Genomic DNA, 25,260 nt, shown 5'->3' on the forward strand with positions numbered 1-25,260 from the left:
GTCGTGAATATGGAGAAAACCAAGATCTGGTTAATGGAGAACAAAACCCTCTAGTTCTGCTGGTATTAGGTGGAACAGTGCACTGCTCGGTCACCTTGTGCCTTTGCATCGAATACGGAATAAGGACAGAATTCTAGTAGGCACATTGCTTATAAATGTGCGGTACTTGTAATCAGCCAAGCCATTTCGAAAATATTGCTTCAATATTGCATTCCAGGCTCTGAATTACTAATGACTGAAGTTTCAAAATCAGCGCGTAGACGAAAACGTGCTCTATATTCGGAAAAACACGTAATTCCATTCCCATTCCATTCCGCGTAAAAGGCGCGTAATTCCATTGCCATTCCCTTCCTCCAAGCGTTCTCCCCATTCCATTCAGGGGTCGCGAAAATATGGAATGATTCCAGAATCATTCTCATTCCGGAGTGGCAACTCCGCAACACTGGTCTGGAGGAAAGGGTTTCACGTCGTACGCGACAGGATTTTCGCGTTATTCGTGACCACACCGTCGTATTCGTCAAACCCTCTTACCTTCACATCCCAATTTTGGTCTACACAAAGCTGAGGAGGCGATCGCGAGAGCACCTAGACGTAGGCGGCTAGATAGATAATTATGTAGATGTACTCTAAAAACTAGTAAGGGAATCGCAGGAGTAAAAAGGCCGAGTTACTCTTCAGAGCATTCTTTTACTATCGCAAAGCGTCGTATGGAGTGAAATGCGTTGCTCAGTCTATATAACAGGAGTGAGTGAAATGTTCTTGTACTCCACCTCTATCTGAGAGAGTGGAATGCCCGTATACTCTTCTGGCATGAGAGAGTAAAACGCAGTTATACTCCTGGTCCTGATGTATATCGATGTCGTCTAATGTGAGAATACGCATTATTTGTTAGTGACCTCTTGTGTTCAGACTAACGCAACGGCCAGTCTGACCGATGTACATTTTTCTACATAACATAAGCGAACAAAAAACAACTGCAGTCCTACACTCTACAAACGGAGAAGCATGTTTAATGTTGCACTGAAAACGATCCTTTTTTGTCGACAATTTACGATCCAGCTTGGCACATATTTTCTCGAGTTTGTTTGGCGCAAAAAAACACGACATTTAATATGTACCTGCTGCCAACCTTCGTTAGATTGTGTGCTGTTTTGTGCGCATGGGGTATCGAGACGCATTTCTTCTTATTTTCTTCAGAATCCCTGTCTTTTTTTTTTGGCTGCGTCTTAGACAGGCCATTGCGGACATTACGAACTAACTTCTGTGCTGTTCTTCGCAGAACATGCTCCTCGTAACCTGAACTTGTCAATCTAACAACCTGTTTATTGAAACTTCCACTAATATTTTCCGGACGTGACTTGGCCAAAGTCGCGCGCAGGCACGAGTAGGCTATTGCCATTTTTTACTGTTTTTGAGTGCCCGGAATAGTAGTTGAGCAGGGGCTTTTCTGATCGCGGACTGTATGACCAGCACACATGGTCCGGCCTACGTGTTAACGCCAAATCTAAAAACTGAAGTTGCCCGTCGCTTGGCACTTCCCAAGTAAATTCTAGCCCCCTGCTGCATTCCTTGAACACTTTTAAGATATCTCCTACCGCTCTGTCAAGCACACTGTGTTTTACAAAAACCAAATAGTCATCCACATAACGAAATATTTTCATTGCAAGGCCATTTAGGTTTGCTTCAATTTCTTGGTTCATCGAGGACATTCACCGAATTGATAAAAAGTAATTTAACTGACATCAGCATCATTACGTTGTGACATGTACATACCACGATCATATTATCTTCTTTTTTTTCCTTCTCCTTTTCTGCCCTCCTCCTCCTAGGGCCTTTCTGTCCTCACTCCCCTCCCCTATACAGAGTAGCATGTAGGCGCCTTTAGGTACGCCGGCAGAATTCTCTGTTTTTCATTAAAGAGCTTTCTCTCTCTCTATTGGTTCACGCATCCTAAGAAAATTGTCCTCAGTACTGCAGCCACCTTTGACCCGATACATATTTCAGACTTTTGTTTGTACAATTCCCCATTCCATTCCACAAAGGTTGACTGCAAGTAAAATGATAGTATTTCAAGAAATGTTCCTACTGGCACGCCACATTTGTTGACAAATTCCATTTCATCATAATCATCAGTAATGCACTGTCTTACACGTGACATTAAGGGACCATGTGGAATGCTATAATATAAGTCCTGGACATCAATGCTAAAAAAAAACGCCAGGCCTGCGCTGAAACCGCAGCACAGTCACACCGAAAGCTGGAAGAGCGGCGTTTCTAGAGCCCGTTAAGCTCTCTTGGCGCTACAATACAAGTACACTAGAAAGGTACCCACTACGCCATAAATCACAATTTTTGTGAAGTTGGGAAGCATCTACTAAGCCATTATTCGTCATTCTGCGGGGAAGCGAGGCACCAGCTACACGTCTGTAAGGCATTATGTGTACTTTGTTGACGCGACGACTGATGACGATGAAGAATTACGGCTCAGTCCTTTGTAATGGGTTGGAAGCTTTAAACAGCCCACCAGTTATGTAATTTGCATTGAGTGACGCCCGGTCGCTATTTCTCTCTCCCGTCATGCTGTATAACATACGTTGACCTGGGACAGAGAGGGGGGGGGGAGGCGAAGAACTTTACTGAGACCCCGAGGAAATGGATCATGCGCTTATGGGCTTCCTTGGCAACTAATACAAGTGCCCTTGCGAGGAACCCACTACGCTATAAATCGTAATTTTTTAGAAGTAGGGCAGCAGGCACTGTGCCATTTTTCGTCATTCTACGGAGAGCGTTGGTACCTGTTAAACACATGTAAGGCATTATGCGCACTTTGTTGATGCTGTGCCTGATGACAATGAAGAATTATGGCAGAGCTCTTTGTAATGGGTCGGAAGCATTCAACAACCTACTCGTTGCGCAATTTGCATCGTGTGACGCCTGGTTACAGAATTCGCGTTATGCAACGCTTGGTGCTTATTTTACTCTTCTACCACGCTATATTACATATGCTAATGTGGTTCCTTCCCGACATGAAGCCTGTATAGGACCTTTTTGCAAAGCAGTTTCAAGCGCCGGCATGGCTCAGAGGTTGAATACTGGGCTCCCACGCAGAGGGCCCAGGTTCGAACCTCGTTCCATCCTGGAATTTTTTTCGTATTTCGCTTTTCTTGCTATCGCATTCATTGCTTCGCCCTTGCGGCGAAACTGACATGAAGCCTGTATAGGACCTTTTTGCAAAGCAGTTTCAAGCACCGGCATGGCTCAGAGGTTGAATACTGGGCTCCCACGCAGAGGGCCCAAGTTCGAACCTCGTTCCATCCTGGAATTTTTTTCGTATTTCGTTTTTTTTTTTTCTTATTTCGAGCGATACTGGTTACGGACACCGGCGGCGGCGGCGGCGGACAACTACGGCGCCAAAAACGGCCGGTGAAATGATCTCATAACAGCTTTCGCTGTAAAAATTGCAGTTACCAGGGTTTGAGGTTGTTAAGAAGCCAACCAAAGAGTCAAGAGTTCGGTACACAGAAAAGGTCCGACACTTTCAAGGTAACAAGCTCAGTTTCAAGAAAAGTAGAAACGTTAAGATGCCATGAGTTTCTTTCTGACACAATAGACCTAAATGGAACATGAGGCTTATGTGTTTTAGCTGCAAAAAAAAAACTCAAGGTTCAAGTTGCTCGAGCGTTTCACTAAAGAAGCGAGCTGTTCAAGATTGTGGTTCAACAATAACGCGACAGCTTCATCTCTAATTTTGCTAGCTTTTTTGTTAACTCGAACAAAATTCTTTTTAACTGCCGTCATTTCCTTTTCCTGGAACAACGCTTCCGGCAAAATAACAAAACACCCATCCTTGTCTGAGATAAGGAACCGTCAGTCATTTGTAATACCATACTGTACTAATTGTCTTACATGCTGTTGCTTGCCACCGGAGGTTGCCGTCCTCGTTAATACATCCACGCATTCCGTGGTGAAGCGTGGTCGCTCTTCATCTGACACACGTCGGGCAAGGGTCTTGGTCAGGGCAACTTTGTCTGGTGGGGTGAAGGTTGGCTCGAAGCAGAACTTGGGTCCCAATCCGAAGATCCTCTTGTGGTCATCAGGGACGGCACAGTCTCCCAAGGTGATAACTCTCCCTTCCAACCTCTTGGGTTTTTTCGGCCTGGGCAAGTTTGGGCGGCTGTTGTACCATAACCAGTGCGCTACTCTGTCGGACGTCCTGTACCAATCCTTGAAGAGTTTCCCGTACGCTCCTGTTTGTTGCGAGGCGCAGGCTACTCTGAGACAATCCTTGAAATGCCTGGCTTGCCTCCACCATTCCTCATTCAAAATCCTGCAGATTCGTTTTGTGTGATTGGACGAAGGTTAAATGAAACCACACATTGCCTGTAGTTCCTTGGGGCACAGGTTGTACCTTATATGCCAGGATGCCTCTCTTGCCTTGCAAACGCAACCCGCCATCATTGAAGCCATGGTACACGGGTCATATTGGTTGACGAAGCCATAACATAGAAAAGGGCCCGATGTAATGGAAATGAAGCTCAGTAAAGTTGAAAGTTGGGCCAGTTTGTGATAGTCATGTTTACGTGGGAAGCCGTGCGCTTAGACAAGGCACGACAAGGAACGAAGACAGGACGACCGCTGCACTCGCACCTGGTTTATTTCGAAGAAAACATAGTTATTATACATACTGCAGGTGTACCACGTACGAACATGACTTTCAAGTTACAACGGTTTTCGATGATTTTCCAAAAAAGACACTTCGCTATCGCTCAGCACTACGGATGCTTGGCTGATGCAATCATCTTTTCTTTTTGTGATATGAAAGGCCTCGATCACTTCCCTAGTTTTCTTCGAAACTATGTTTTCTTCGAAATAAACTAGTTGCGAGTACAACGGTCCTCCTGTCTGTCTTCGTTCTTTGTGCCTTGTCGAAGTGCACTGCTTCCCACGTTAAGATGCTTTCAAAATGTGTTTTTCATCTTAGGTAAAACGCATTCATATGCCTCAGTTCAAGTGACGTTTGGCAAGCATGGACACATGTCGTAGGGTTCAAGGCAATCACTTTCGTATCGCGGGGACCCGGGTTCAAAACCCAGACATGGGAAGAAAATTTATTTATTATGCCTTTGGTACATACGTGCCAGCTGTAGGTGACGCAGGTTTTTGGAACACCATCTCTAGCTACACGGCTCAGTCCATACAAGCTTCGCTTCAAGAAAGAAAGCATGTGGAACTTAACATACCCAAAAGTTTGTCCGGTGTAGGGACGGTTGGCTCATGAGGTCCCGCTTACATTCCGTAAGGTTCACATTGCACAAACGGGCCGATATTTTTATGTGCGGACGGGAGAACATGAACGTTGGCAAGAGAAAGAAACCGAATCGAACGTGGTGATTCGGCGGAAAGCGTGCTGACCGTGAGCAGAACGAAGCCTCCTATAAAAAGAAAGGACCGACATTACGTCAGCGAACGGTCAAAATGCTGTGTCCATATGAAATGCTCTTCTTAGAATCGATGAGAATGGAGGACGCATGAGAATGGAGGACGGAGCGCGCATGCTCCATAATCCGAAATGTGACAGTCGTATTTTTTAAGGCGGCTGCACCTTTACAGTCGTTTAGAGCCGTTTATCGATATTTCTGCTGTAATTTTTAGTCTTTTAATGCTGCTTTGGCTCTATACACCACATGTCAAAGATTACAATATCATAATTCTTATTAGAGTTAGGTCATCATACTTTTTTGTTATCGCCGTTATGGCCCATGTGAGTGTTGGCTACATATGATTGGTGCTGCCAAGTATGCGGATATATATTGTGCGTGTTTCCCTCAATAAAGTGTCAGTCTTAAGGAAGCGCCTAATTCTCCGTGTTACTTCCTGTGTTCGTCTCGTTGGCGCTTTATTCCTTCAGTAACACGCACCAGCTTGCCCAGCGAGAAGTTCTGCTTGAACCTCAAGCACATCGCGTCCGGCGCTAGCTGATTGGTGGTCTTGAAATCACTCTTGCTTTAGATATTGGTTTCTGTAAGACGAGCGCCGAAATCCTCTAAGTGACGAAGAGGATGATGATCTGGTGTATGGATTGCATTCAAATCTCGGTAATCACCACAAGTCTCTCAGTCACCTCTTTCCTGCTTTGGTACGAGATGTCGAGGTGAAGAGAGCTGGAAAAAGGATGAAAAATTGCGTGGGTCCCTTACACTATTCCTAAAAGGACTCGAAGAAGAAAACTTGAGCGCCGCTGCACTAAAGACTGAAGCGTCCTGTCAGAATGAGACGAGCTGTTTGGCTCCTCGTGCCTTATTTTGTGCTCATCGAGCCACCTCTGGCGTTGCATATTTCTTCCGTCTACCACATATGCACATAGGCCCTGGCTCAACGTCTTTCATAGCGCGCAATATCGGCTTTCCGCTTTGCTCCATAGCCGTCAGTAGGTCGAGCCACATGGACGCCGCTTCTTTTTCTCATACTATCCAAGTAGCTAACACCGCTGAGCAGAAGCTTTTCATGAGATCTGTTTCTATTCTTTGAGGAGGAGAGGCGAATAGCAGTACAGCGCCACAGCGCCACTGTCGGATATCGAGGAATCGCTCGTGAGCGAACGCTTTCAGTGAGCTGTGAAGCCGTCAGCCGTGTAAAGGCGAGGCACTTAACTCATATATAGAGAGCAGATTTTGCAGAGAGCAGCGTCTCTATAAATGACGAATACGGGTAGTAGGAGCGTATTATCTTCCATCACTGCCTCTAGCGGAGCGAAACGAGTCTATCATATATACGAAGGAAAGCGAAGGAACAGCCACTGAGCCAACTGTTTGAAGCGGCTTAGTGAGCAGATTCACAAGGGGCGAATTGCCGCCGAGCTAGCCAAGTTAGCGGCGCTCTAAATACGCCATAGCCACCATGTTTAAAAAAAAAACCTTTGCAGAATCATGAATCAAGCCTTCTAAATTCGTGGATATGAGAGGCAATCACTCTTGGATGCGAGTTTGGACTACTGTGTACTGAAATACATACAGCTTTTTGCAATAATCATTGCGGAAAACTTGATGCTTGAATGGGCTAGTGCGCCGTTCTACGCGAATACATTCCGCTTGGGATGGCGATGACTCTGGGCGAAGCTCGTATTTTGTAGCGTTAGCTACACTTGCCTACTCGGAGCCGATATCGCGTGGTTCCTCATGAGCCGTGCTGCGCATGCGCGAGGATGAGTGCGGAGCCGGCATCTCACACGCTCTCCGCCAACGCCGCGCGCGGCTCGCCGCTGCTGGTGGCGGAGAGCGGGAGGAGTGGCGTCGTAGCCGGGCAGACAGACTGGCGCCGGCGCGCGCGACTCGCCGCTGCTGCTCTGCGCATTCGAGAGGGGTGACGTCGTAGCCATGGCGCGCGCAGCTATTCGCCTTCGCTGTGCAGTCGCCGTCTGACAATGCGCTGGTGCCGCTTGATAGCGCCTCTGACTGACGTTTGCAGGTGGGTAACGCCATGCAGAAGGAGAGCGCAAATGCTGCTCAACGGCGCAGAAGAGCCGAGAAGCTTATGTCATCGGATCCCGAAGTAGTTGCCTGGCAATTAGCGGTTCAGCGTACGAAGAATGAAGAAGCAACCTGACGTTGAGCAAAAATAAATATGCATGTGCCAGATAATACGTATACCGTGCGTGTGTCATTGGAGCAGCAGTAAGCATGACAATCAAGCTAATCCTAGACAATCTGGAAAGCTCAGAATAATCAGCTGAACCTTTGCTAACGCTACGTATATCCGGCATAGCCGAGCTAAGCCACTGCAATATTTTTTTTAGTTGTAACCGGCTATAGGCAAACTATTTATAATAGGCTAGTTCCACTGGCGCATGTGTAAATTTTATCAAAGCCAAACAACTGTCTTATGCATCAGACAGGTAACAGACTCGAGTGAATCAGTGAGCCATTCAAATGAGCCGATTTATCTCGGTGAGCAGAGTTCTTTCGTGTCACTCGCTAAAGTGGGCCATTTTGCCCATTTATGGTGCCGGCGGTGTGGTCGAAAACGAGGTACAGACGGCTGGCACGAGGGCCGATGTCGTCTGCCACCATTTGCGTCTAAGCGGCGTGCTTCCCGTCCACGAACAGGACTGAGTGCAGTGAGTGGCCTGTTTGCAAAACGATGGCGGCCCCAACAGAACTGTAGGAAATGAAGGCGGGCCTCTGTTTTCGTAAACCAAGCTCGGGGGGTTATTTTGTCAAAAGTTCGGCCGATGAAGCTATGCGGTGGGGACAGGAGGCGTACATGTGGCGTCCTGCTGCTAGTGTAGTCTCCCTGTAAGCAGTAGTGTTAACGTGGGGAATGGATATTGTTCCATAAAGTGCAAAAGTCCTTCACCATTTTTAAGAGCTTATATATACAGAGGAAGGCGATGTGTCTTTACAGCTGGGAGGAAGAGAGTAGCCTGACTTTTATAGACCAGCAATAGCAGGTCCGAAGAGAGGCAGGGAAAGGGAAGCCCAGTCCTGGGGGAGTGAGCGAGGTAACAGGCCGACAAATGCAAATACTTCGAAAGCAGGGTCACTTGAAGTCGTCTGTATGGCTGGTGGCTACTGAGTTATAACGGCATAGCAGGCAAACGCAGTTAACTCTGAAGGATCAAACTCATTCTGATTTGCTCATGTGTGCACAAAGTTTTTCCTAGCGCTTCGAGAAGCAACCTGATATATGCGAAGCAGTACCCGTCTTCTCTTTGCTTAAACGCACGTGAAGAACGATTGCTTCGCCATCACAATAAAAACCTCTACGATATTGGCCTTTCTTGCTAACGGAGAAAGATTTAACGTGACGTAACTTTCGAAGTGTTAATTTGACGGGGCGTTTTTGCTTCATATTATGGTAAAAAAATTGCAAACATTGATCTTGCAGACACAAAGCTCGGCTATATTTTGCATCGATGGTACAGATATGAAATATTCATTCTTTGACATTTCAAATGTAGATGTTGCATTCCCCGCAGGCAGGGAGAAGAATGGCGCCAGATAAGGAGCGCGGTTCAGCCTTGCACCTTTAGACCTCGGACTATTCAGTTGTATGCTGAAGCAATGGGGCATATTGCTGACGATGCGTTGGAACTCATCGCTAGCGACCGGGATGAAAATGGAGACGTGCCGGACTGTTACACCATCCTGCAGAGATGGGCGTTGGAGTGTAAGTGTGGTTTGGTATATTATTGCTTTCAATGCGTGAAATTAAAAAGGATAACGCGCCGTCATTGCTTGTTTTACGAAAAAAATACGATGCACTGATTGCGCATGACAGACGCTCATATTATATCAATAAATAAGCGCTTATTTCTGGTAGTTCCATATATTGAAAGTATTTTTAGGGAAGTAGGAACGGCTTCACTGTGTTCGTTGGTCGTATAATACCAGTTTTCATTCCGAAAGTACGCGACTCCGGAGTGGTTACCTTGTCGTTGCAATTATGCACTTATTTTGTTTGCTTTCAATAGGATTATAGGACCTTATTATAGAAAATGCAGGCGTGCAGGCGTGAACACACGAAATGGACAACGCCAATGCTGTGATGTCTTATTTTTTATTGTTATTTTATCGTGCAAGTTTTGTCATGGAACTTGTTTACTAACTTGTTCAACTTGCTGTCCTTTCGACCTCCACAAAATGTAGTTCCGATCTGAACACGCTGGAAAATTTGGTGCATAATGAAAACAGCCATCAGTCTATTTTTCACACCATTTCCATCAGCATAATCAATATTTGTTGCAAGAACCCACAATACGTTTGTTTATTCCTGCGTGCATTGCACGGGTAAACTTTTTCGATACCATCCTGAAACTACGGCGTGGGCACGTTCAACAAGTGTCCTCCGCTAACGAAGCAAAACAAGAAGCTGACCCACTTCACACCCATCAGTGTCCGTGACAATTTGATACATTATTGCATCAAACTTCTTCAACTTGCGTACAGATCAACGAGTTGTATTGCTACATCGAAACCACCCGGTGGCTGAGTGGCTATCGTGCTCGGCTGCTCACCAGAAAGACGCGGGTTTGATCCCGGCCGTGGTGGTCGCAGAACCCCAGGTGCTCGAAGTTATCGGCAGCCCTTTATTACGGAGTCTGTCATAGCCTCAGCCGCTTTGTTACGTTAATAACCATTAACCAAGTAACCTACAACATTCCACTTCATTCCACTTCATTCCACGCACTCGTGTTCGCTGGAGGTCTTTCTTGGCTCAGCTTGAAGGTCAAACGCACGCACACAGGCGTTTTCTAGGTTCGTACCGGGAGGAGTAGAGCTATCCTTCTAAAAATCACTTCATCTCAAGAGTATGAAGTTGGGCATGTTGGTAATGCATAACTGATCCTGAGAGTGTAAGATTTTCTGCGGACATATCTACTAGCGCAAAAACCACACAAAGGACGAGGTAAAGACGGCAGACAGGACGCAGCGACAGCATGGCGCTGCGTCCTGTCTGCCGACTTTACCTCGTCTCGTCGTTTGTGTGGTTTTCGCGCTAGTAGATATGTCCGCAGTTAATACGCACGAACTAGCCCAACTCGCTTCTCTAATACTAGTAGGATTTTCGCGCATGGCAGCTGTGGGCTTCTTGAATGATTTGTTTTTCGCATTTCGAGAGTATATATGTGTATGCTCCTCGAAATAAACCTTGTTAGAATCAAGTAAGTGCTCGTCTTCGTCCCTTCTCTTGTGCAGTGTCAAATTCTGCGCTACGTGATCAGTTACACTTCATGTCAGCAGATATAACTTTGGTCGCAATATGAGTTTCTTCAGGGTACACTTGCTCTACGACCTTAAGAACCGACGATATGGTCCTTTGGTTCCTTTAGGTGATTAACTTGAAGTGATGTCTGATTCACTTATATAGCTTTACTATTTTTATTCACTTGAATTTTTGTTTCATTAACATTTAATTAACTTTAGTTCACATTTCATTCATCTTGAATTTCACTTAATTTATCTTCGGTTGTATTTAATTAGCCCTATGCGCTACCTAATAATTTTTTTACCTCTCGAGACCAAAGGCATTACTGAGGGACAGTGGGAACAAAATGCATGCATACATACATCAGGCAAAACAAATACACTGGGTAATATTGTCACGTGGTCGTGACGTCGACGAAGACAGCAGTCGGCGTTTGCAGGATGAAACTGTTTATTTGGCCGAACTTGTGGCCGGAAAATGAGAACTATAACTACAGCAATGCACGCTGTACAATGATAGCGGCGAACAGGGCGTCGTCCGTCGATCAACTGACAAGCGGTCACGCGCGTCGGCTTTTATACAGGCGCTATCGAACTTTCCAGCAATATCGCTGGTGGCGGCGTAATCTCTAGACAAAGCTGGAACATTCGCGTGCGGGGCGCAATCTTAACAAACCGATCTACTACAATCGCGATGCTTCTAGAACACTACTTCGTAGACAGCGTCGAGCGTTGATAACCGTCTCTGCCGGTCAAACCCGAATACATCAAAACAAGACAAGAAGTGGGCGTGGCAATATTCACAATAAGGTAAAACAGGCTTTTATTTAATCAGATGACGTCGATAGTCGGTGACTGATGCGATTTCAGCGGGAAGGTGGTACCACTCGATTGCGGTGCGCGGTAAAAATGACTCCTAGAATATTTTCGTTTTTTAAATGCAAGAGTTACTTTATGGCGATTATCAATGCGATGGGACACATACTGCGGTTGAAGAATGAATCTATCATGAAGAGTGGAATAATAGTATATGTTGTGAAACAAGGTCAATTATACGGGCGAGTTTTCGACGCGCACCTAAAGATGGAAGGGGAAGGATGGCGTCATGGCTGATATGCTAGCAGTGCGGTTGTAGTTAGAGAGAATGGAGCGAACCGAGTTTACATGCGTAGGGCACAGAAGCAGCGTATTCAAGCTTTGGACAAATTAAGGTTTTGTAAAGTATTAGCTTACAAATGGCGGAGAGGCGGAAAAGTTGCGACGTAGATATCCTAGCATACGGTTTGCGTTGTACATGTTGTATTCTGCGTGCACTGTCCAATTCAGATTACATGGGGTGTGAACACCTAAGTATTTATAGTATGTGACAAATTCTAATGGAACACCGTCCAGAAGATAAGAGGGGGAGGATTGTTAGCGTTTCGGGTGACACGTATATTCGATTATGACACACATAATCATTTCCGTTGGCACGCAGAACTATCACATGGAATCACATGGGATACCCTTATGGCACCAATTTAAGCAAGACAATTTGCTCTGTGCCGTCCTGCACAGTTCCACATATTGCGGGACTGGCTGTTCTTTAGCTGCTCGTTGGCATTACGGCTCCCTGTGCTACTCTTCTTTGATGCCGTATACAGTTATAGCACCATTAGCGCCATTGTAAGAGCAAAAATACCTCTCCATATTTAATACCTGAACTTTCTTCATCTAGATTAGTGAAGAATCGGGTTGAACAACAACCAAATTATGTCAGCACATTGGTAGCGAAATAAAGGGGCGCAAGAGGAGTGAGCTTGAACGTTGTGACTAGCCAAAATAGAGCCACACCGGGACAAATCAATTAGCATCGAATGTAGTGCAAAATTTTTCGAAACATGCTGAAGTCTGCAATTCAATCGTACGTTAAGAATGGCCCTGTGCAGGAACCTGTGCATACGAAAACATGTAGAGGCTTTCAGCAGTATGAAAGTCGGTAGCACCGAAAATGTCACATAATAATAAGTGTATCAAGCAAGCGTAAAAAGTTACAATTTGGAAAAGCGACACGAAATATGCTATACGTAGGTAAGAGTATGGCGGTTGAGAATAAGCATTTCAACTGATATAATTTCTTTTCTTTTCTGCAGCCGTCATGTTTGTCTCTCTGGACAGGAGACTGGGTCTGCTAGTTAATCCGTTGCCGCCGGACTCGGACGCAGCTGGTATAATGAAAGGAATTCTTACACTATTTTCTGACATGGACAAACTCGTCACAAGATTTCCGTACTACCGGTATTTTCCTACGCCTACCATAAGGAGCTTCCAACGTGCCGGGGATTACCTGGTCTCGTAAGTACAGTTTGGTGATTTGTGTGTGTACGCGGGCATGTGCTTTTACAATGCGCGGATGGCGCAATTTCCGTATTTTATGAGAAAACACGCAGAACAAAAAAAGAGGTGATATATGCCTTAGCTATGCGGCAATCACAGCAGTGAAGATATTTAACCCATACAGCAGGGGTCTCAATCCCGTCGCCTGCAGGCCTTTCGCTAGAGGCGCGGCCCGCACATGACTGTCCTCGTCTAATATTTTTTTTTATTTCTTAATAAGCACGCTCGTGAGCCCTGATCCCGCAACGGACAGCTGTCCGCACCAGAAAGTAACTTGGAGGACAAGGCACACGGACAAGTTTCTCTTCGAATGTCTTTGGCTCAGGTGACTTCTTAGTGGCCCATGGTTGCCGAAGGTCATTTTGCTCAACGCGGAAGCGACTCTACGTGGTGACGGCCGTCGGTTTCGAGATGCCCGTCCACACTTCAGTCATTCTGGAACTCGGCATCGATAATGTCATGTAGTTGGGACGGCTAAAAAGGCTCCATCAAGACTGGGAAATATGGTACTCTTTATCTGGCGAACTTGTGCCGAAAAATGAAAAGTCAAGCTACAAGCAATTCACGCTGTACACTGATAGCCGCGAGAACTGTCGTTGGCCGTCGAGTAATCTGATCATTTGTGGAACGCGTCATCTTTCATACATCAGTCAACGAATCTTTCAGCGCTATCGCTGGAGGTCGTGTAAGTTCTCGAATAAACTTGACTATTCGGGTCCTGTGCGTAATCTTAATAGAATTATTTCGAACAATCGCGATGCTTCCCAAACATTGCGGCGTAGTCTGCGCTGAAGGCTGCTAGCGGTTTTATTGCGACAGCAATTATATGGACAGTCTCGACGAGTTCTTGCCGTCGCCGTCGCCGTCATGTCCTGGTATGAAGTCCAAATTGATAAGACCGCCCGCGCGAGCAGGGGCGACGAACGAGGCCAAAGCAGAGATCAAACGAGCCGGCCCGTTTCCGTCGCTCGGTGGGTGCATGCGATAACATCACCTCGCTCAGGAGGCCTGCCGTCAAAGCACACAGGAAACGCCCCACCGTCTTTAAAGACCATAAAAAAAGATGCGAGGTGGGGAGCGGGGGCAGCTGTCGCGCGAGCAGCCACTGCTTTGAACTTTGGTTTTAAGGGCGCGGTCGCGATCGCTGGCGCGCGCGCTATCGCGAAAGCCATCACAACGGCCGGCTCTTATACCCTTCTACGTGCTGCGCTCTCAGTGCGATGTGACTATGCGGAGATTATCTCGCCCTGGAGCGGCCGTATTCTCTTAAGAGACACCAGCGTTTTGTAGTTACGCGGAAACCGGATAAAAAAACAGTTAGCTGCCAGCCTCACTTCGTTTAATACTACAATTTGTTGCTATCGCATTGATTGCTCCGCCCTTACGGTGAAACTGTGACTTTTTATGGGTGACACCTGAGTACATGAAAATAAAGCAATAAACGCGCGTGGCAATATGTATATCGAATCCTCACGCCAAATGCGCTTCAGAAATGAAATATGAGAAAGGCCTCCTTTAAAATGGCAACTTTCGCTGACACTTCGTTGAATCCCCCGACGCTCCAAGCTTCTTCAATATCACGGCCCTTGCGGGACTAAAATCCGTGACTGCAACCAGAGGCGTAGCCAGAAATTTTTTTCGGGGGGGGGGGGGGGTTGAATCATAATTTATGTATCTTCGTGCGTGCGTTTGTATGTGCGCGTGTACATATACGCCAGCAAAATTGAAAAATTTCGGGGGTGTCTGAACCCCCCCCACTACCCCCAACCCCCCTCCCCCCTAGCTACGCCCCTAACTGCAACTGATAGAGGCTACTTCACATCATAGGATACCTCACTTGCGACGTCCAAGGTCCGACAAAGATGCAATAGGCCCTTTGTGAACACAATTTTTTTGCGCAGACACACCTAACCTCCTTACGAATTCGCGCACACGGCGTGGACGGGGAGACAAAGCGAATACTGAACATTATACACAGGAGGGTGGCCCAACTGCTTATATTTTATTATTGCGATAGCAACAATATGGACACTATCGGCGTGCTTTTGCCGTCACCGTCATGCTCCGCATAAGGTCCAAACCGATAACATTGCCCCGGCCATTGTATGTTCTATGCGCTAGTAAAAGCGCACGATCGCTAGGGAAGAGTGCAGCTGAAGCAGAAATGAAAAAAGCCGGCCGCCTCTGTCGCACGAAAACCACATGCGATAACATCACAAAGCGTGCAAGGCTTGCAGTCGTACACCGCCGTGCAGTTGTCAGCTGCTCAAGTTCGACAGTTAGAGTGCGGTCATCAGTACAAATTTTCCTTTTCCGCCCTTGCTTTTGTATATACCTCCTCAAATGAAGAAGCACTTACTACTCCGCGGTTCAAATAGCCACCTCTTGCGATTCTCTCTTTTAAATTTTTTGGGGTTGGAGGAGGGTTAACAAGCAGAATTGCAATTCGGCCTAGTTGCAACAAATTCATCCTTCGCTTAGTCGCGCAAAACACACAGGGACAAGAAGAGACTTACGAGGACGTCCTCGTAAGTCTCTTCTTGTCCCTTCGTGTTTTGCGCGATTAAGTGAAGGGTTAACAAGGTGTACATGAACACATTGCAGGCGGTTGCTGCCCTGACGAATAAAAGCGGTCTTCTCGAAACGTCGACTCCAGTGACTTTCTGAGTCCTACGATCTTTCATTACTTCAAGCCTTGATCTTTCCGCAAGCATCCCTACTGCTTGGGTATGCGTTACAAGGTTCAAAAGGGCTTCCACTTCGGCTTGTTGGATCATTAGGACGAGTGGTGTTGCGCATAGGACGGGACAAAGGGAAGAACACGACAACACACACGGGGCACAAACAGTGAACAGTTTATTGACGACAGTAAAGGCACTCTTTGACACATTTCCAGGACAACATTTCGCATTGCAGCAGTGAAATTTAACAAAAAGCTTATGACAGCGGTGCACATTCAAATCACGAAAACATCACCGTAAACGTGGTGATTTACCAACAACAACGCGCATGACAGCGGTGCAAAATAATTGCAAAAAATATCAGCGTACACGCGCCGTGTCTCTCAGGTACGCTAGTTACTTCTTAGATAAGGAGATGGAAGCTGTTCTAATGCATCGGCCGTTTAGACTTGCGAAGGTGTGGGCTTCGATAATGTGGAGGGTCAATTGATCTTTGCTTCTCGTAAAAATTATGCACTGCTAGAGCTTTCGCGCACAACCGCACTTGATGCAGTGAATTGCTAGCCAGTCTTGTCTTTTACGTTATTCGCGTGTGCACGAAGTCGGTCATTAATACGACGACCTGTTTGTCCAACCTAAAAACGGTTGCATGTTAAAGGTATCTGGTAGACAACGCCTTCGGCGAACTTTGCAAAAAAGATTACATGTTTCTTGATGCATGCTTTACTTGCAAGAGCATTTGGGTTCGTCATTTTGCAAGTTTTTGTGGTGCCGAAAACACGACTCGAACATCGGCTCTCTGAGTGATCTTTTTTATGTTGTGTGAAAACCTGTGGATGTAGGGAATTACGGCAAATTTCGTTTTTTCTTGTTTGTCACTTTCTTGGTTGTCGGAGCGTGCGTTATATCCAAAAGTTCTCACATTCCTAAGAAGTTTTATCTGCGACGGACGCTAATAAGGGCTTAGGGTAACCAGGTTCTGAGAGGCGGGAAGTTTGTTCACTGACACTTTGGCTCATTAGGTGGGAGCAAGACTTATCAAGGGTGTTTCTTAGGAAAAGATTGACAATGGCTCTTTTTTCAGTTTTGAGTGCGCCTAGTGGAAAGGGAGGATAGGTCTGGGTTCATAGAGCCAGCCCACGTGGCTCTCTTTCAAAATGGGCGTGACGTGAAGAAAGCGAATGCTCTCTCCACTGGGCAGTTCATGGCTGACCTGCAAGGGTTTCAGGCTTTCCCTTGCAAGAGCCAGTACTTTTGTGCTTTCTTGGCTAAAGAGTGCCGCGTTGCATTCTAAAAGAAACAAGTGGTCGTCTACAAAGCTTAAATATTTAACCACTTTAGTGGATCTAAGGTCAGCGGCAAGAGTAGTGTCTAAGCGTGATAAAAACAGGTCGCTCAGGATGGGTGCAACGCACGAGTCGATGCATATTCTTTTCTTTGCTAGTAGGAATTTGTCCTCCCATTTGAAAAAGGTGGACTTGAGGTAGAAATTAAGTAGTTCCAGAAATTGTCCCCTCGAAATACCGGTTTCGGTTTGATAGGCTATTGCACCAAATTCATCCATAGCTTGTTCGACACAGCTTAATAAGCCATTATGGGGTATACTGTAACATAAGTCTGTGATGTCTGTTGAGAAACCTTCAAGGTTGTCCATCTCGTGAGAGCTAATAAAACGAAGTGCGTCGTTTCAGTTCTTAGTAAGCAAGGGATCTTCAACGGGTAAAAGTTTTAGTTTTTCTTATAAGCATAGTGCTATTGACTTCTGTCACGCGCCATTATCGGCAACAAGGACCCTATGTGGAGCATTCAACTTGCGGGTCTTCATCGTGAAGAAGGTGATCCTTGCCACTTTTGTCTATGCTTTTTTTACATGCGCCAGGTTCAACCGCAAGCAAACTTTCTTAGTATTTCTTTTTTGTTTTTTTTTCATTGAAATTTCATCGCGCCTGTCGAAGCACTTCATTATCGCCTCAGTCGCTTTTCTGTTCAAAGTGCCGGAAGGTAAAACCGCGAATCCATCCTTCCTTACTGAAAAACCAAAAAGACGCGTACCATCACAGAAAAAAGTAAGGACAGGACAGAAAGGGCGTCAACTCGCAACTAACTTTATTCCCAGAACATCAGCGTCATATATAACCACAGCGACCCTGCATGTAAGCATGTACCAACTAGCCCAACAAAAAGTTCTATTAAGTTCCATCCTTCTTTATCAGCCTGCAACGCTCATAACTCATGGTCCGTTAAGTAGCGAACAACGCGTTTCACAGGCAGCGGAGGGTTAGATTGCTAACATTTGCTTAGAACGTCCACGCCTTGGGCAATACAGCTGCTGGCTTGGTCGTCGGGAGCGAAGTGGGAAACCTGGCGAATGTAGGGGATAAGTTCTGGGGGGTTTCCTTTGTCCCGAAAAGAAAGTTTTGCTACTAGGGCTGGCACTCGATATATGGTAGAGGCACTTCTTCAGCTAGACGGACGGGGCACCTCGGTGTGCGATTTACTTTTCGAACATCATTTCGGAGCTGTCTTAGTTGTAGTTTCCACACGAATTCCGTGATGAGGCCTCCATATTTTGCGCTCTGTTTGTGTTATTGTGTTCCTTCCTTTGTGCCGTCTTATGCGCAACACCACTCATTAAAAGGTGTCACGCTTTTTCACGTTACGGGCGCATATCTTCCTCAAATTTGTCAAAGTACTTGCCAAAGAATGATTACGCATTAAAAATCTAACAACAGGGTAACGTCGCACATCAGGGGGCGAGAGTTGATGCCTGGGTGGAGACAATTTCTTTTCGGAGCCATTTATTCTTGGACAAAGTGGCAACGCTTCTTGGAAACTTGTGCGGGAATCCTCTTTTATTAAAAAAAAATAGTCTGATGTATAAGCGAGCCGTGTGCACATGGCTGAATATTTCTTTTTTTTTGCGCAACCGCCTTTGATATACACGCGGTTACTTTGTTCATTAAGTGGACTTCCTGTTATTGAACAGTTATGAGTAGAGCCTGTCATAGTCTTGGTTGTCTGTGTTCGTTGTCATTTTTTTTTTTTGCGCAAACTTATAATATCAGCAATACGAATCCCACTACCCAGCAAAACATTATTCTTCTCCGGCTAGTTTGTGGTTTACAGCATTGACTCTAAGGCACGAAATAACGAAATCTGAATTACAGCAATTATTTAATTTGTCATTTCGATTCCCAATAATTCGGCCACTTATTTCTGAACTTCGAGGCGAAAAATAGGGCTGTATGCAACCAATTGCCTAAAAATATGGAGGACCTCGCGGAAGCAACCAGCCGCCACTTTATTTATAAAAATGTCCACGTTGTATATTTACATTGCGAGAACTGCATGAATTCTAGCAGCAGATACTACGGCACCGGTCAATGGCAGCTTAATGGCGTTGCCAGACCATACATGTAAAATTTCTGCGTGAAAAGCAGAACGAAAAGACTAATAGGAAGCATCGCGACAGGAACTTGGCTTAGAACAGTGAATAAAAAAATAAATGAAACGAAGTTTTCCTTCGTTACCAACTTGCAAATTCACCAAGCATCGTAAATATTCGCAATGCGAAGCTAGCGAGTAAAGAACGTGAAATTTTGTTGAGCTTTTGCTTGAGACTTGCTTCTTCTAACATTAAAAAGAGACGTTTTTGACAAAGCCTTCCATCAATTATACCCAAGCTATTGGTCTCGTATTTCGTAACCTTCATCCCATTCCCTCGCCTCATGCTTTCTATTGTGATTTACGTCACGACATTATTGAACTTTCTGGCTTTTTAAAGTGCGAGTCATTTGTCTTGCAAAGCTCTTCGCAAAGTGATTAAACTCCAGCTTGGACTGAGAAGATCTGCAGCATATTGACACAAATAAAAAAAACATTGCCCATCCCTCTGCCATAGGAATCGGTATAACACGAAAGTAAAACGTGTCTTCACAGACGTAGTTGAGCGTTTGTTGTGCACTGTTTCGCCCCGAGGGCGAAGGAATGAATGCTATAGCAGCAAGTTGTTGTCACGCGAAGAACGGCAAGCAGCTCGAAACTTCCAACGCGTTGCTCAAGCAGAAAGGACGCACGGAACGAACATACACAGGATGAGCGCGAACTAACAACTGTTACAGCTCGACAGTAAATGCGCGCTGGCAAATACAAAGGAGGACGAACGAAACGAACGCACAAGTATACACAGGACGAGCGCGAACTGTGACAGTTGTACTTTATTTCTTTCTGATCAGCGCGCTCCTTTCGCAAAAGCGACCGCTGAAGTGAGCGAAGTGACCTTCGTGCTCTCTGTAACTTCAACGCAAACTTGCGGTGAGAGCGCAAGACGTACAAGATAAGCGCGCGCGCACGAGCGACCACGCCCTGTAGAGGCGCACGCTCAGCTCAACGCGTCGGGCGACGACATTTAAAGCGCGCCCTTTGAGCCCTTCGCGCCATCTCGCTAGTGATAATGAAAACACGCTGATGTATCACCGATCTCTGAGTACCGCCACCGGCAAATGGTGTATATAAATAGCACGCCGTTAGTGTGACGAAGAACGTGCTGTCTGTGGCGGAGTTGTTTCGCGCTGCGCGCTGGGGTTCGAGGGGTCGTAAGTTCGACTCCCGGTGACAGAACTTCTAGCTTTTTCTTTACCTTATGTTAGTCTTTATATTGTGCAATGTCATATCTATGACGGAAATGCGTCGGTGGAGCCGTGGTGGACCCCGGCATAAAACACTTTCGTGTTAAAAAATACTTCTTTATCAACGAAATACAACCAATTGTGGTATTCCTGCTCAAACGACATAAAACGAAATGAAATGTAGGACATGAAAGTACGTTAGTGAAAGAAAGACGAAATTGATGAATTGATTCGTAGATCTCGCGCATTTCTCGGGTTCGACACGGGTAGCATAAATGCTTGCCAAGTACGAAATTCAGACACTTGATTGTACAGCGACAGCTCGACGCACGTATAACTTCCCGTAACGTAACACAACCATAGTGCTTCGTAGGGCTATCTGGGATCGAAGACCTGGCCTCTCCTTGAAAAATTTCGTTGTGCGGGTTTCCGGCAGCTTCCATTGAGTGTTTGTCTCCGCTCCTTCTTATCAATTCGACTTCTTATTAAGATAACAATTATATGGACACTCTATGTGCATTTTGCCGTCGGAGTCGCAGCGATGTTCCGTATAAACGGCGTGCGGGGCGATAACATCTTCTCGCGCGTCGTATGTTCTATGTTCGAGTGGAAACGTGCAAGGGAAGTCGACAGTATCGACCCAAGCAGAGAGGAAACGCGCCAGCCACCTTCTATCGAGAGGAAGGACCATGGGACTGCGGCAGGAACTGCGGACTTTCAGTGACAGTAGAAGAACTTGTTTTTGGGCTAGTTGGTGTCTTAGTTTGCTGAACATATCGTAAGTGGCGCGAAGCTAGGAACATGAAAAAGGGCCGGAGGAAAGAGACAGAAGAGCGCCAAACTACCAACTGTTTATTGCCAGCGCAGGCTGAAAAACAGGTAAACTTCCACACATGCGCAGTGGAGTGGAAGAGTTACCCCGAACATGACATCACGTGAGCAGTTCCTTAAAGAAGGACAACTCAGACGGAAAGACAACAATGGATGTGTCACTGACACAAGCGGACCATTTACTTCTAATATGATACGCCTCTAGCAATTCCCTTGCTGTTTGATCTCTGCTTTTGTCGATAATCCTAGCTTGCGCAAAACGTGGCACACACGAGCATGACCTGACATGTGCTGGAAGGTGCGCACCATCACTCTTACCTATGCTGTTGGCATGCTCCCTGAGGTGGTCGTTGATACACCGACCCGTTTGACCGATGTAGGTCTTGCCACAGCTCAGGGGAATTTCATATACAACCCCTTCGGCACAACGCCTGAAAGCTTTTACCTGCCTCTTTTGGCACCCTTGCTCCTTAGCACGAGAGATTCGTCGGCGCAAGTGCGCCAGTTTATTCGGAGCGGAAAACACAGCAGGGATTGCGAACCTAGCGGCCACCTTCTTGAGGTTGTGGCTCAACTTGTGCAAGTACGGCACCACCTGTGGTTTGACGCGCTCCTGTTCTCTCTAGTGCTCTTCCCGAGTGCTGAAGTTCAGCTTCCGTAGCAGAGATTCGGCAACGGCATACTAGACCGCCCGAGGAAAGCCAGCCTTTTCCAGTCTGCCAATCTGATTACACAGGCTGGTCTGCATCATGTGCGGACACGATCTGCGCAGCGCGGATTCAAGGCTATGCTGAGCAATACTACGTTTTACAGTCTTAGAATGCGCGGAATCAAATGGCAAAAGCTCTTTTTTACTGCGTGGCATGTAAGCACAGCAAACATGATCGCTTTTCACGGCCAGGTTAATGTCTAAAAACTGCAAAGCATTGTCGGTTGGAAGCTCATGAGTGAAGGTTAATCCTTTGGAATTTGTGTTAAAGGCATTTAAAATGAAGTCCACCATTTCATGGTAGGGCACTGTGCACGTCTTGTCTAAAACAATTAAAAAATCGTCAACATATTTAAAAACATAAAAAGGATGTGATGAATTAGAAACACATTGTAGTGCCTGGTCAATAAGGGATAAAAAGATGTCACATAAAATAGGTGCTACACTTGACCCGATGCAAATGCCTTTCTTTTGCAAATAAATGTTTGCTTCAAAAGTAACGAAAGTACTCTTGAGGTACGCTTCCAGTACAGACATGAAATTAGTTACCGACATTTCAGCACAAGCAACAAAATTAGCCTCACCGCTTTTTTCAATACATAGCTTAACAGCAGCAAAGAGCTCAGGGTGTGGAACTGAATAAAATAGATCAGTCACATCGACAGAAAAAAATACCCTGTGTTCACTTTGCAGCGAAAGAACTCTACAACTTCCTCAGAATTTCTTATTAGAAAAGGGTCATTGATGGAAAGGCACTTGAGCGACTTTTGCAGAAAACTACTGACATGCTGTTGCCACGCACCTCGCTCACTAATTATCGTTCGGAAAGGAATGTCCACCTTGTGCGTCTTCGCGCTGAAAAAAGCTATCAAGCTATCCGCTTTTGACTTGGAAATCTGCTTAGCCAAACGTTCAGCGCCGACTTCCTCACAGAGTTTGCTAACATTCCTCTTCACTTTTGCCAAGCTCACTTTAACGCTCTTGAAATTCTTATTAACAGCCTGCAAGGCTTTTTCATTAAAGACAGATGTAGGTAAAATCACAAACCACCCTCTTTGTCCGACTGCATTAACCGTAAGTCATTGTCTCTGAAAAACGACACAACACGATTAAAAGCGCGCACATGGTGTTCAGTTCCTGGTCTTGGAGCACATCTCTGAAGACAGTCGACACCGTCCAGTAAACATCGCTCACGTTGCTCCAACGAAGCTTTGCCTGCAACTCTTCGGTTTACAGCGGTACTGATGTCGGCGCTGAACGTTTGGCTAAGCAGATTTCCAAGTAAAAAGCGGATAGCTTGATAGCTTTTTTCAGCGCAAAGACGCACAAGGTGGACATTCCTTTCCGAACGATAATTAGTGAGCGGGGTGCGTGGCAACAGCATGTCAGTAGTTTTCTGCAAAAGTCGCTCAAGTGCCTTTCCATCAATGACCCTTTTCTAATAAGAAATTCTGATGAAGTTGTAGAGCTCTTTCGCTGCAAAGTGGACACAGGGTATCTTTTTTCTGTCGATGTGACTGATCTATTTTATTCAGTTCCACACCCTGAGCTCTTTGCTGCTGTTAAGCTATGTATTGAAAAAAGCGGTGAGGCTAATTTTGTTGCTTGTGCTGAGATGTCGGTAACTACTTTCATGTCTGTACTGGAAGCGTACCTCAAGAGTACTTTCGTTACTTTTGAAGCAAACATTTATTTGCAAAAGAAAGGCATTTGCATCGGGTCAAGTGTAGCACCTATTTTATGTGACATCATTTTATCCCTTATTGACCAGGCACTACAATGTGTTTCTAATTCATCACATCCTTTTTATGTTTTTAAATATGTTGACGATTTTTTAATTGTTTTAGACAAGACGTGCACAGTGCCCTACCATGAAATGGTGGACTTCATTTTAAATGCCTTTAACACAAATTCCACAGGATTAACCTCCACTCATGAGCTTCCAACCGACAATGCTTTGCAGTTTTTAGACATTAACCTGGCCGTGAAAAGCGTTCATGTTTGTTGTGCTTACATGCCACGCAGTCAAAAAGAGCTTTTGCCATTTGATTCCGCGCATTCTAAGACTGTAAAACGTAGTACTGCTCAGCATTGCCTTCAATCCGCGCTGCGCAGATCGTGTCCGCACATGATGCAGACCAGCCTGTGTAATCAGATTGGCAGACTGGAAAAGGCTGGCTTTCCTCGGGCGGTCTTGTATGCCGTTGCCGAATCTCTGCTACGGAAGCTGAACTTCAGCACTCGGGAAGAGCACTAGAGAGAACAGGAGCGCGTCAAACCACAGGTGGTGCCGTACTTGCACAAGTTGAGCCACAACCTCAAGAAGGTGGCCGCTAGGTTCGCAATCCTGTTGTGTTTTCCGCTCCGAATAAACTGGCGCACTTCTGCCGACGAATCTCTCGTGCTAAGGAGCAAGGGTGCCAAAAGAGGCACGTAAAACCTTTCAGGCGTTGTGCCGAAGGGGTTGCATATGAAATTCCCCTGAGCTGTGGCAAGACCTACATCGGTCAAACGGGTCGGTGTATCAACGACTGCCTCAGGGAGCATGCCAACAGCATAGGTAAGAGTGATGGTGCGCACCTTCCCGCACATGTCAGGTCATTCTCGTGTGTGCCACGTTTTGCGCAAGCTAGGATTATCGGCAAAAGCAGAGATCAAACAGCAAGGGAATTACTAGAGGCGTACCATATTAGAAGTAAAGGGTCCGCTTGTGTCAGTGACACATGCATTGTTCTCTTTCAGTCTGAATTGTCCTTCTTTAATGAACTGCTCACGTGATGTCATGTTTGGGGTAACTCTTCCACTCCACTGCGCATGTGTGGAAGTTTGCCTGTTTTCCGGCCTGCGCTGGCAATAAACAGTTGGTAGTTTGGCGCTCTTCTGTCTCTTTCCTCCGGCCCTTTTCCATGTTCCTAGCTTCGCGCCACTTACGATATGTTCAGCAAATTTCAGTGACAGGGCACGGTCGCCCTATCTTGACAGAAATCAGCAAACGGTTCGTACCGCTGGTTGTGCGATGTTCTCACCGCTCACTTTGCGTTGAAGCAATAGACAGCATGGCAGTCGGATTGCTCGCTGCAGCGCCCACGTTTCCTTACTTGTTTAGGTATGCCATGCCAGGTGCTCAAGGAGTTAACTGCTTGCCTTAATTTGTGTAACGTCCCAACTTGCTGCTCTCGTATTCTTTGCTTCGCCTTTGTGGCGAAACTGTGACTTTTTATCACAATGTACTAGCAAAGTGCAAAATGAATTATATAGACGAAATAATAACTCTACTACATACTTGCCTTTGGACGTTAGGATTGTAAGATATTACCTAGTCCGAACGCTCG

The 25,260-nt window shown here is 45.9% G+C and overlaps 1 protein-coding gene across 1 annotated transcript in view; it reads left to right on the forward strand.

Annotated features, from left to right (window-relative positions):
* The window catches only part of LOC119402407 (probable cytochrome P450 12c1, mitochondrial), a 156,121-nt gene that overhangs the window by 69,441 nt on the left and 61,420 nt on the right, over positions 1–25,260 (forward strand). The window contains exons 3-4 of the mRNA XM_037669547.2: positions 8,975–9,165; positions 12,836–13,037. Of these exons, the coding sequence (XP_037525475.2) occupies positions 8,975–9,165; positions 12,836–13,037 (393 nt within the window). The remainder of the gene's footprint in view (positions 1–8,974; positions 9,166–12,835; positions 13,038–25,260) is intronic.

This window comes from Rhipicephalus sanguineus, chromosome 8 (genome assembly GCF_013339695.2).
Source record: "Rhipicephalus sanguineus isolate Rsan-2018 chromosome 8, BIME_Rsan_1.4, whole genome shotgun sequence".
Lineage (NCBI taxonomy): Eukaryota > Metazoa > Arthropoda > Arachnida > Ixodida > Ixodidae > Rhipicephalus > Rhipicephalus sanguineus.